General features: G+C 39.7%; 2 protein-coding genes across 3 annotated transcripts in view; one reads left to right on the forward strand and one right to left on the reverse strand.

Moving 5' to 3' along the window:
• LOC114641108 (CD276 antigen homolog) overlaps nucleotides 1–12,623 on the forward strand; it is a 722,545-nt gene extending 709,922 nt beyond the window's left edge. For 2 of the 3 annotated variants that reach the window (XM_051926019.1, XM_051926015.1), the window contains exon 5: nucleotides 12,566–12,623. Coding sequence is in view for 1 of the 3 variants with exons in the window: in XM_051926016.1 (XP_051781976.1) it covers nucleotides 8,626–8,765 (140 nt within the window). In the remaining 2 variants the exon portion in view is untranslated. Of the gene's footprint in view, nucleotides 1–8,625; nucleotides 8,775–12,565 lie in introns of all 3 variants that reach the window. The other variant, XM_051926016.1, reaches the window with a different exon arrangement.
• The window catches only part of LOC114641109 (CD276 antigen homolog), a 745,815-nt gene that overhangs the window by 648,687 nt on the left and 83,231 nt on the right, over nucleotides 1–13,897 (reverse strand).

Consider the following 13,897-nt stretch of genomic DNA (forward strand, 5'->3'; position numbering starts at 1 on the left):
AAGAGTTGACCTCCTTAGGTTAGACCTGACCATCACTTGGGATGTACAGAACACTAAAAGCATTGGTCCCAAGTGTCACTCGCACTCTAAACTCAGTAAAAGGAAGTCTTCCTCTCACCTGGCAGCAAATTAACAATCTGAAGAATTGATGCATGTTTATCTATTTATTGTACTCGTGGCAAAATAAGTGCTTTCTTAAGTTTTAGAAAATGTACACATGGCATAACATTTGAGAGCATTTGGGTTTAGGGATTGGATTATCTGTTTTGAAAGTTGGAGCATTTTTAATATTTTATTGACTTAACTCTTAGGGCTGATGTAGACTTTTGTCAAAATTCAGGAGTAGAGGACGGTAATCAGCTGTAAACTGCAACAAAACTTACTCTTATGTTTTAGTTTGACTCTCTTTGCTAGAAGGAAAGTTACATGGCTTTAATAATAATAATTCTTTGCATTTATATTGCGCTTTTCTCACTACTCAAAGCGCTCAGCAGTTGCAGGTTAAGGGCTTTGCTCAAGGGCCCAACAGAGCAGAGTCCTTATTGGCATTTTATGGGATTCGAACCAGCAACCTTCTGATTGCCAGTGCAGATCCCTAGCATCACAGCCACCACTCCACCTTTAAACCTCGATTCCCTACACATGCATGAGTAGCAAAGAGCAAGCAACCTCTAAAATGGTACCGACATCTGGCGAGAGACTAAAGTGAATGTGCAAAGCAAAATACTCCGTGGACGTTTTATGTAATTTTGTTGAATAGGACTCCGAGTTTGAAGCAAGTGATCTGGAGATGGATATCAAAAACGAAAGTGAGGTACCAGCATCTGATCGGTCCCCAGCTGATCGTGGTGCTGAACACTTTCGTGTAGCTGATGTGCCTACAGCAGTATTTGCCTGGAGGACCACCACTTATGATGACAATAGGTACAAACCAGATTGTGTCACACTGCAACCGCCACCCATCTGCTGTGCGGAGACAGCCAGTCAGCTGGCTCACCATGCATCCCTGCTGACCACCGAGGTGCCCCCTCACTGAGATGCTGAACATGCGCCAACAGCAGCCACACCATATAGCGACAGATGTTTTATATTGACTTATGTGTGAAACAATTGCTTCGTGTGCTTTTCAGAAAACTCAGTTTTTTGGAAAAAATATTCAGCCATGAAAGAGTTAATAAAAGAGACAGATATCACATTCTTCCTTAAATATTTTGTAACGGTGTTGTAAGGAGTTGCTCAGACTGCCATGCCACTGTTTGTACATGCAGGACTTTTGAGTATGAAGCGCAGGCATGCTGTACTGACGACAAGTTCAAACATGCCAACAAGTTCAAACATGCAATAGACAAAAATACTGTACAAAAAATATGCAAGTTAAAATAGACAGATTTAATTAGTGTATTTGGTAATTATTAGCATCTTTACATTAGCTGAAGCTGTAAAAATAATTTTTGAGGGATTTTTAGGATTTATTTTAGTACAAATTGTGATACGTGAGACACTCTCTTACACCCAAAAACATGAGGCTGGGTCTCAATCTTCAGAATGATCAGCTTTATTAACAGCCTTCAAACAGGAACAGCAAGCGTATTTATTGAAGCGGGAGCTACCACTCTGTGGCACACAAACACTGCAAGCAAGCAGTGACTTCATTAGTCATTCTGCCTCGGCTCCCTCCTTCAGTCCAGGTACTGATAATCCTCCTCGTCAGGTTGGTCTCACGGCTGCTGATCCGCGATCGGGATCCCTCCGTTCTGGAGGAGAGGAGACAAAGAGAAATTGGGCCAGGTCATTGGCCGAATTAAAATAAGCCCCACCCCCCCCCCCCCCCCCCCACTCCCTTTCAGTGATCGGTCACTGGCAGAGGGATGCTCTACATGGAGAGCTGTGAGTGAACTTGTCACGGTGATGAGTTTTCTATGGCCAACGGACACTCTACTGTGTGATGGGGCTGCAAAGGCGCTGTTGAAGCAGGACTTGTAGTGCGGCGGGGTTGCGTCACCGTCACAAAATGTTAGGATGCACAAGGTACCGCAGACCACCCACTTGATTCCACCTATTCTTCTAACAAGTCTGCTAAAATGTATTTAGTGCCTCAAAAATGTATAGACCAGTTAAAATCACATCCTTCAACAAAATCCAACATACAGTCGATTCAGAAAGTATTTGGATCCCTTCACTTTTTTCCACATTTTGTTATGCTGCAGCCTTGTGATAAAAAATAATTTTTCCTCATATCAAGCAATACTTAAAACCCCAGAATGATAAAGTGAAACTTGGATTTTAGGATTTTTTAAAATTTTATTAACAAAAAAAAAAAAACCTGAATCTCAAGTTGACAAAAGTATTCCTATGACACTTGAAATTTGACACATGTGTGACCCATTATATTGATTCTCATGGAGATGTTTCTACACCTTGTTTGTAGTCCACCTGTGGACACCAGTTAATTGGACCGGACTACATAAGGCATACATCTGTCAATATGTGGTCCCACAGCTAACAATGTCTAACAGATCAAAATCTAATGCCATGAGGTCAAAGCAACTGCTTGCAGAGTTTAATGACAGGATTTTGTTGAGTTAGAGATCTAAGGAAATGCCTACAGCAATAAATGTTCACAAGAGCACATTGGCCTTCATATTTCTTACATGGAAGAAGTTTGGAGCAACCACAGTTCGTTCTGAAGCTGGCCACCTGAGTAAACTGCATAATTTAGGAATATAGGGCTTGGTAAGAGAGGTGACCAAGAACCTTAGGCTTACTCTGAATGATTAAAGAGAACCTGTGTGGAGACGAGAGAAACATTCAGAAGGACAATCCGGACTTTATGAAGAGTGACCAGACAGAGGCTTCCCCTCATTAAAAGATACTTGCTTGGAAATTACAAAAAAGGCATCTACAGGGCATGGGTTGGCAGGGACTATGATTAAAAGATTCTCTGGAGTGATGAAACCAAGATTAGAGTCATGTCTGGAGGAAACCAGGCACATGTTATAACTAGAAAAATGCAAATTTCAACTGTGGAACATGGAGGTGGCAGCATCATGCTGTGTGGCTGTTGAGGGAATGGCAAAATGAGAAAAGAAGAGAGATATCCTTAAAGAAAACCTGCTCCAGAACAGTATGTACTTGAGACTGGACTTCCAACAGAACAATGACCCTAAGCACAAGCTAAAGACAATACAGGAGTGACTCAGGGACAGCTCTGAGAATATCCTTGAGTGGCCCAGTGAGCACCCAAACTTAAACCCAATGTAATATAGCTGGAACAACCTGGAAACATTTGTGGTCTCCATCCAACCTGACACACCTTTTGAAAATCCACAGAGAAGAATGTCAGAAAATTCCTGAATCCAGGTGTGCAAAGCTTTTCTCATCAGACCCAAGAAGACTCCCAGTTGCAGTCACTGCCAAAGGGGCCTCAATGAAGTAATGACTAAATGCTCTGAAAAACTTGTGTCGATAGGATAGTTCAGCTTTTTTATTTCTTTACACTTTACAAAACATTCTAAAATCTGTCTTTTGCTTTGTCATTTGGGGGTATTAAGGGTTGCTTGAAAAAAAAAAGAATGTAAATGACTTTGGCACAAGTCTGCAACATAACAAAAATATGAAAAAAGTGAAGGGGTCTGAAGACTTTCTGAGTCCATTGCCATTGATAGACTGGATCATGAATTGAGGGCAATTGCGGAAAATCCACATCTTCCATAGTATGAAAAGGACAATGTGTATGAACAAGTGATGAATTGCTATCAAGAATCTGAGAAGACACCACTGACTTTATTTTTGTCCAAGTAACATATGGAAATACAGTAAGTGCCTTGGTGGTGTGTTTGGGGGGAAGAAGAAGCTTAAATAGATTCAGTTTTACAGACATAATGGAAAGTGTGTCTCAGAGGAACATAGGAAGGCTTACAGTAAATCTTAATTTTTAAATGAAGCTCTCTGAGCCGTCAATGGAAGCAACCTAATGGTCAAGGAGTAGCCTCAGACTCAATGGGTGGGGTACATTTTTTAAGCTATGACCAAATTCTCCGGAACCTCTAAATGACCAAAAAAAATAAAATAAAACAATTTCTTGTTGGGTGGCGCTGCTGCCTTGCAGTTAGGAGAACTGGGTTCTCTTCCCAGGTCCTCCCTGCGTGGAGTTTGCATGTTCTCCCCATGTCTGCGTGGGTTTCCTCCGTGTGCTCCGGTTTAATCCCACAGTCCAAATACATGCAGGTTAGGTGCATTGGTGATCGGAAATTGTGCTTGGTGTGTGTGTGTGTGAATGTGCCCTGAGGTGGGCTGGCGCCCTGCCCGGGAATTTGTTCCTGCCTTGCGCCCTGTGCTGGGCTGGGATTGGCTCCACCAGACCCCTGTGACCCTGTGTTAGAATATAGCGGGTTGGACAATGACTGAGTGACAATTTCTTGTTATCACACAAAAATATCTAATGACACGTGAAAATATCTTGTGACAGGATAATTTCTCATGCACACGAGAAGTAACTTTTTTTGTGCTGAAGATACATTTTTATCCAATTTCAGAGAAAACGTTTGAGAAAATATGAAATAAAATGCATATTATTACTTTTAAACAATGTCAATTTTGTTTATGTTACAGTTTCTTTTTAATTTAATTTGATTTTAATTTAATTTTATTTTTATATTTTTTCTTTCTTCACCTTGTAAAGCACTTTGAGCTTCATCATTTGTATTAAAGTAAAAGACCATTTCAGATTGTTTAGATTTAGAACTGCACTACACCACATTTTTGCATATTCAGTCGAGCTCCTAGTAAATCTTTGAGATGGTTGCGCTTCTGTCTTTGTCTGCGTAGTTTCTCAGTTCTGAGAGTGATGGCTGATAGGCAGACTGATGTTGTCCTCCACATGCAACCATGCCCTGTACTTTGTCTTGATAGCAGTTAGTGCTGAAAATGTGCACTCACAAAGACAAACTGTATTTAATTATCATCATATTTTCCCTTTTAGGTGAACTTAACTTTTCCTCGCTTCACAAAATAGACACTTGACCCACAAATCTATCCATTACTTAAAAGTTTTCTTTTTTCTCCAGTCTAACCAATTAGCTTCCATGTGACTGAGCTAAGCAGAGTCATAAGTGATTGACAGTTAGATATGCAATATGAGTGATTCAAGACTTCACAATCATTTTTATTGGCTCAGAGCATGGGAGTGACTGGCACAAATGTACGTCTCTATGCTTATACTCATGCATTGTTCAGAGGGTCTCAGACTGTGTTAAAAAGGTCAAGCTTTTAAATTGCTGTATTGTTGTTTAAAAGCTGATGTACAAGTCAGAGAGACGCATGGTGACAGCTAGTCAGATTTTGATTGGCTGTCGGAAAACAGGGTTTCTGGGATAGGCTGATGCTGTTGCACTATCTGGAAAGAGTCTTTGTTTTGTAATGCTGCTTTGGTTGGTTTAATAAAGGTCATTATTTTGCCTTTAAGTTTTATATCTTGTGGAAATTTTTTAAAATACAGAGAATAAAGAGGAAGAGAATAACCAGACCATTAGTACATCAAGTATATCCATAGCAGTGGAGTGTTGTACTGTGTTAGCCATAGATTGATACAGGATAAAGGAGGGTGACATGACACCTTTTATCGGCTAACTAAATAGATTACAAATGAAAGCTTTTGAGGCAGATAAGGCCCCTTAATCAGGCAAGATGTAACAAAGAAATTGAAAAATACTCTCGCTTATATTGGGACAGCAAAGTGATATTTTTTTCCATCTTAACAACCTTTTTGTTCAAATGTTAGCAAAATAAATACACCTGAGATGAATTAACCCTGAAAGAAGAGAACAATGAATTAATAAAATGTAGAGATTAAATATCCATCACTAGAGAAAGTCATGTAAGTCTCGATGTATGCTCAATAATCCAGGTAAGGAAATTCTAGAAAGTTGATTCTGTTCACCTGGACATAGTTTTTTTTTTTTTTCTGATACGTTTCATCACTCATCCAAGTGACTTTCTCAATCTCAGTTGACTGCAGGTTTCTCCAACCTTATAAACAGTACCTTGGCCTAATGATCGAATTAGCACCATTGACTAGCAATCAGAAATAACAACATAGCAGATGTGGAAGCAGAGCAACTGTAGATAAACGTTTTGGCATGTGTCAACAATGCTTAGCCACCTGCACCCAATATCAGTATTGAGGAGAGGAAGACTCTCATGGCACTCAGTAAGGACGACAGCATCATCATCCTTTCGGCAGACAAGGGGAGGTGCACAGTGGTGCTAAACCAGATGGACTATCATGAGAAAATTTTTGTCTCTGCTTAGTGACAAAAACACTTATGAACTCCTAAAAGGAGATCCAGGTAGTGGTTACAGGACAAAGGTGATACATTATCTCAAGCAGTTAGTGCCTGACAATGCTATTGACCGGACCTCATACCACAGATTATACCCAGGGGAAGCTACACCAAGTCTGTATGGTTTACCGAAGATACATAAACAGGATGCACCATTAAGATCCATTGTCTGCATAATCAATTCAGGTTACATGTAACATCTCAAAGTTTCTGGCCGCTGTCCTCAACCCGTTGGTAGGCAGCTCAAAACACCATATTCAGAACACTTTGGATTTTGTGGAGAAGGTGAGAGATGTCATTATGGAGGCAGATGACACTATGGTCTTGTATGATGTTACATCTCTATTCACTTGTGTTCCAGTTACGGAAGCAGTGGAGGTGGTCCGTAAGAGACTACTGGATTACCCCACACTCAGAAAAAGGACCACTCTCAGCATCAACCAAGTGTGTTTGCTCTTGGAACTGTGTCTTCAATCCACATATTTCATATACAAAGGCCAGTACTACAGGTAGAAACATGGGTGCGCCATGGGTTCCTCAGTTTCACCTATTGTGGCCAATCTGTATATGGAAGAAGTGGAAAAGAGGGCGCTATCATCCTATCCTGTAACACCAACGAGCCATTGGTTCAGGTATGTGGATGACACCTGGGTGAAAATCAAATCTCAGGAGGTACCACAATTCACTGACCACATCAACTCAGTGGACAAACACATCCAGTTCACCAGGGAGGACATGAAACGTGACAGGCTAGCTTTCTAAGATTGTGAAATTTCCATCAGCAATGGAGGACATGTGAAAGTTGATGTGTACCGTAAACCAACGCATACAAATCAGTATTTATGGTTTTACTCCATCAAACCATCCATTAGAGCACAAAATAGGTGTCATCAGGACTCTACAACACAGAGCAAATATCATACCCACAAACACAGCGGCTAGGGAAGCAGAAGAACATCATATCAAAAAGGCCCTGAGAAAATGTGGTTATCCCAGCTGGACTTTTGTTAAAGCAGAGAAGACACCTAAAGAACACTCTAAGCAATCCAGGAGAGAGGAAGGACAACCGCTGCCTAAGCGAAAACCTTTGGTGATCCCTTATGTGTCAGGAGTATCGGAACAGCTGAGATGCATTTTTTCAAAGCACTAGGTCTCGGTGGCTTTGAAACCCCAAAACACGCTAGGGCAAAAATTGCTCCACCCCACGGATCGGGTGCCCCGGCACAGACAGAGTAATATAGTTTACGCAGTTAAGTGCCAAGAGGATTGCCGTGAATCATACATCGGGGAAACCAAACAACCACTGGTGAAGCGGATGGCACAACACAGAAGAGTGACCTCGTCAGGCCAGGACTCCGCAGTCTATTTACACCTACAGGACAGTGGTCACTCTTTCAGTAATGAAGATGTGCATATCCTGGACAGGGAGGAACGCTGGTTTGAGCGAGGAGTCAAGGAGGCCATTTATGTGAAAAAGGAACAACCATCTCTGAACCAAGGAGGGTGCCTAAGGGTACATCTCTCACCATCTTACAATGCGGTGATTGCAGCCATTCCCCAACTCTCTGTGAATGGTACTCATGGCCATTGATCAATGGGAATACAAACTTATGCTTAAGTTCAATACTCTACAAATGGTCTGAATAGAGACAAGAGTTTTATGACCAGATATGTGGACTAACAGACTGATTGACCAGCTGACTACATCAGTGGCCTATCTTACAGACAATGAACTTCAAAAAAACCTTACAGGACTTTCTCTAGTGATGGTTATCTTATCTCTACATTTTATTAGTTCATTGTTCTCTTCTTTCAGGGTTAATTCATCTAAGGTTTATTAATTTTGCCAACGTTTGAACAAAAAGTTTGTTAAGATGAAAGACAAAAATCACTTTGCTGTCCCGATATAATCTAGAGTATTTTTCACTTTCTGTATTACACCTTCCCTGATAAAGGGGCCTTAGCTGCCTTGAAAGCTTGCATTTGTAATCTATTTAGTTAGCCAATAAAAGGTGTCATTTCACCCTCCTTTCTCCTGTATACATCAAGTGTATGTGATATTTATGAATTACTTACCTTTACTTGACATGTATCACAAACCTCACTTTGAGAAACACTGCTGTATGCAACTGTAAGATGCATTGATGCACTATTTGTGTATTACCAGGGGATGATACTGCTTTCCATATTTTAGGGGTACTTTATAATTTTAAATGATGTTGTATAATGTACAATCCTGTCATATACTTATTTATTTCTTTATTTATATATTTTTTTGTCATAGAACCTGAAGCTTCTCCTGTAGTCACTGAAAAAACCAAGAGTTCAGGAGAAGAACCTGGAAACACTGCTGTGAATTTAATTCCACAGAAATATGTTGCATTTCTCATTTCTTCATCATTTCTACTCCATCTTGTGGGATGAGTGTCAGACGTAAGTTGTTATTAAAGGTACAGCAGATAATAATAACTTGAATGATATATACTGTATAACAGTACGCAATTGTAAATTGTGTGATACAGCATATGGCCAAAAAGCGTGTGGATTCCTCTCCAAATGTTTAAATGCATTTGTTGCATTGTTAACTGATGCATAAAATCAAGCACCAAGCCATGCAGTCTCTCCTGGCAGACTGAAGAGTTTAGTTACTTTAAACATTGCACTGTCATAGGATGCCACACATCAGAACACGAAACTTCTGTTCTGCGAAATCTAGCTTGGGACAATTAATGCTATTATTGTGAAGTAGAAGTGTCGATGAGCCATGAAGTGGTACATAACGCAAACTCACAGAGCGAGGTTCTTGAGTGCTGAAGTGTGTGAAAATGGTCTGTCCTCTGTGGCATTACTCACAACAGAGGGCCAATCTGCCTCTGGAACAAAGTCAGCACTAGACCTATGCATTGGGAGCTTCAGAGCTTTCCATGGCTGCACCTAAGATTACTATGTGCAAACATGTTCTTTAGAATGATGACTCACACTTCATTATCTGTCTGATGGACCAATCTGTGTTTGGTAGATGCCAGGAAAATGCTACCTTCTGAAATTCACAGTATCTAGTGTAAAATCTGGTAGAAGAGGGATCATGGTAGGGTTTGGAGCTAAGCCCTTTGGTGCCAGTGAAGGGTCCTGTTAATACTGTGGCTTACAAATGCATTTTAGACAATTGTGCACTTCAGCTTGGGAAGTCCTCTTTATGTTCCAGCATGACTGTGCCCCTGTGTATAAAGTCAGGGAACATGGAGGAACTTGAGTGGCCTGCACTGAGCCCTGATCCTAACCCTACCGAACACCTTTGGGATAAATTAGAATGCTGATTGTGAGCAAGGTCTTCTTGTCCAGCACCAGTACCTGACCACACAGATTCTGTTTTGGCTGAATGGGAAAAATGTCCTACAGACACACTTGAAATCTTCTGGTAAGAAAAGAGCAAGCTGTTTTAGCCACATTGCTAGGCCAACTCCATATTAATGCAGATGGTCTTGGAATGAGAATGTTCACCAAGCTTATATAGGTATGATAGTCAGGTGTCTACATACTTTTCTCCATAGTATGTTCTTGAAATGTTCAATATGGTTGAGGTCAGGGCTCTATCAAGGCCACTAAAGTTCATCCATATCTTTATGGACCTGGCACAATTCAAGAAGCACAGTCATGTAGGGACTAAAAGGATCTTCAACAAAGTTGGAAGCATACAATTGTCTTAAATGCCTCTGTCTGCTGTATCGCTACCAAGACCCTTCTTTCACTGGAACAAAGGAGCATACCACAAACCCTGCCATGATCCTTTCTTCTCCAAGCTTTACAGTGGGTACTATACAATGCAGACAGTAGCGTTTTCCTGGCATCTTGCCAAACCCAGATTGGCCCACCCAGATTGACAGATAGTGAAGCATAAGTCATCACTCTACTTTTCCACTGCACCAGAATCCAATGGCAGCATGCTTTACACCACTTCAGCAGACGCTTGGCATTGCACATAGTGATTTTAGACTTGCATGCAGCTGTTCAGCTAAGTAAACCCATTTCATGAAGCTCCCAATGCTCAAATTTTGTGCTAATGAGAAGACGCCTATTTTTATGCACTTCAGCACTCGGCTACCATGCTGTGTAAGTCTGCATGGTTTACCACTTCATGGCTGAGCTGTTATTGCTCTTTGATGCTTCTATTTCACAATAATAGCACTTACAGTTGACCAGGGTAGATCAATGAGCTCTGTAACAAATATAAAATCAGCTGTAAGTTTAGAGTGCCGATTCTTAAAAACCGTTATGAAACACTGAAAAAATCTTCATTTACATGTTTAATTATTCCATCCATCCAGGGTTGGGCCAGTCCTAGTAAACATCAAGCGTGTGACAGGAACAATCCCTGAAAGAGGTGCCAGCTCATTGCTATTGCTGCACCATCGTACCCTCACATATTTAATTATTAGCAGTATACATTATTTATATAAAGTTAACAATTTATCTGTTAAATGTAATATGCATACTTTAGTGGATTTTATCATAAAAATGATATCAAGTATGAATGCTAGTATTCTAACAGCACACAGTTCAAATATGATAGCTCTTGGAAATCTAAATTGACTTAAAAGCCAGTCTTCATCATCTGTAAATACGCGCTCTCTTCTATTGAACTCAATTGAATTCCTTTATTGTTATTGTATGATACAATGAGATTCAATATGCAAATCCTCCAAAAAAATTTATTTTCCCATGAAATAGCAATAATAATAATATGATAAATAATAATGAAAAATATACAATTTGAAAGCATAAGTACAATATACATGTACATACAGTGCAGATATTGCAGATGGTTCATAAAGTGGCACAAGTTGTGCAATATTACAGTTGTAGTTCAAGTTTAAAGTGAGGTAATTTTATTTATAAGTATATTTAGTTCTACCTGGAGCACTTGATGGACTAATTGTGTGCGTTTAGAGCTCTTGGGACGAAACTGTTTCTGAACTGCGAGGTCCCTGCAGAAAAGGCTGTGAAACATTTGCCGGATGGGAAAAGTTCAAATAGACTGTGTGCATGGCTGAGTAGAAATTCACACCGATGTTGGTGGCTTTCTTTATGCAGCATGTGCTATAAATGTCCTCCTACACCTGGAAGCTGTATCACAATATTTCTCTGTGCTCTCGACACAACCCACTGTAGAGCTGTGAGTCCACAGTTAGATGTAGTGAGTTACAACACTCTGAGTGGTGCACTGAGAGTAACAACGCTAAACCAGTTATGGTATTTGGAATAGCTTGTTCATTTTGTTTACCATTATATTGTTAAAGAATGATTACAATCAAGTGAATTACATTTGTAGACGATATGCAATTAATTTCAGTGCATTTGATAAACCCACGTCATTGATGCTAATCTCAAAAAAGGGAGACCACACTGAACAGTAGCACTGCTTTGATGCTGGGTGCCTCCAATTTGCAAAACTGAGCAGAAAACATGTATATGCAAGGTCTGAGGCTGGTGTGAAACTGTGCGTGGCTTTACGCCATGTTTAGTTTTAATATATTGCAATATGAGCATGGAATTGGGTGCACACAACATTTGTGTGCATATGCTCCGTTTATGCACAAGGTCTTGTGCCATGATGGAGTTGCTGATAGATGGCATTTCTCCAAAGCACATTTAAGTAGTTTATCAGGCGTCACCTGAGCTCGACAGAGGGAGTTAGTATGGACATCCATCAGGTCAGTTTGCCACAGGTGGAATGCAATCAAGTTCTGGATATATCTCAAGGAGAATTAATGCAAACAGGAGGCGCATGAGGACAATTTGGAAGGTCACAGCAAATTTTTAGAATGCTTCTATGAGTAAAGATATTTCCATTTTTGTTTTTCCTTATAAATTTGCAAAACTTTCTGAAAACGTCTTTACTCTGTCATTATGGTTTATGGGGTTTAGATTGATGGGAAAAATGTCAAATTAATCCTTTAAAATTAAATCTCCAAAACAATAAAGTGAGCAGGAAGTAAAGGGGTCAGAAGACTTCCTCAATCCCCTGTGTATAGTTTAATTTTCAGGATTTGCCTCCCTACTTTTTTTTTAAATTTATGATTATATTTTTGTGTTTTTGTTACAGAACATTACAGATTATTCCTGTTTGGTTTTAAGTCCCAATTATTTCATATTTAATGTACTGAATTTCATTTTTGAAGTCAGACTGCAGTACCCCTAACTAGTTTTCTTGTCTTAATTTTCAGATCAGAAGATAAAGAAGACAACCTAGTTAGCATTTTCATATACTATATCATTTAGTTTAATTTTTTTTGTTCATTAAATCATATAATTTGAAACTTTTACAATTTCTGCCTGATTAAATTAGATTTGTATACTTGGTAGATCCAATTTGAGGGGAAAATGTTATTTTATTAATACAAAATATGATTAGCAGTAAAAAAAAAACAGATTCTCTATCAGGGTGGCACGATTAAAGCACACACAGCCATACTTCAAGGAATAAAAAGCACAAAGTGGCAAATGCATTCACATTCAAGGTATTACTGCTTTTTATGCTGTGTAGTCACAATGGATGCAAAAACATCTTCCCAATGGTCCAGTTGGTGATTTACTCAGACAATCGCTGTTTATAAAAGAGTAAGGATTTAAAAAGATCAGATCGTATTAGCTTTACATTCTGAGTCTCGTAATCACATGCCCACGGCTTGCAGATGCTTGCTCTAGAAAATGCATATGATGAAAGGCAACACCAAACTATGGAATTTGTGAGACAGGACTTTTGGTGATCTTCCAATGATTAACAATTCTGTAGGAGCTTGACATTGATATTTTCAGAAAACAATGAATTTATATCACCCCTACAAATCCAGAACTGCCTGGCTTAATAGCTGCTTGTAGTAGTTACTACCTGCATATGGCCAGGTTCTGCTTTTAGACTTTTTATACATAATGCAGTTTTAAACATTCCACTTTACAGTTAGCCCTTAATTTATGATTTTTTGTTGTCTCTCCATTTGTGTGTAGTGTTTCTCCTTGTGTTACAGTGTCTTGTGAAAGTATTCATTCCCCTAGGTGTTTGTCCTGTTTTGTTACATTATAAACTGAAATTAAAATGGATTTTCATTAGGATTTTACTAGGGGAGACTTCATCCTGAGACTTCAGGCGGGCACTATGCGCCAGCCACTTTGTATCTCTGCCACTCGCGTATGTGGATTTCATTTTCACCAAAAAACAAATCTTTTAATTCTCGCGGATATGCCTCTTCTTTGGGAAGAAACGCTACTTTTCCCTGATGACAATATGAATTTAAAGTTTAAAGCCGAACAATATCTACCTTCTTCTGTCGTATCACCTACCGTATATACTCGCGGATAAGTTCTCCCGCAAATAAGTCAGGACTTGATTTTACCGTATGATTTCTGGTATTTTATAATGTCGGTCGTATAACTCGAATGCGGAAAAGTCACGCTATTGATTGTAGAGATTATGATATTCTAACGCCTGCCCACCTGAGAGAGTAACCACGGAGCACACAGCCTTTTTTTCTATGTGGGTGCTGCAATGCGCTGTATCA

Source organism: Erpetoichthys calabaricus, chromosome 4 (assembly GCF_900747795.2).
Source record: "Erpetoichthys calabaricus chromosome 4, fErpCal1.3, whole genome shotgun sequence".
NCBI classification, from domain to species: Eukaryota; Metazoa; Chordata; class Cladistia; order Polypteriformes; family Polypteridae; genus Erpetoichthys; species Erpetoichthys calabaricus.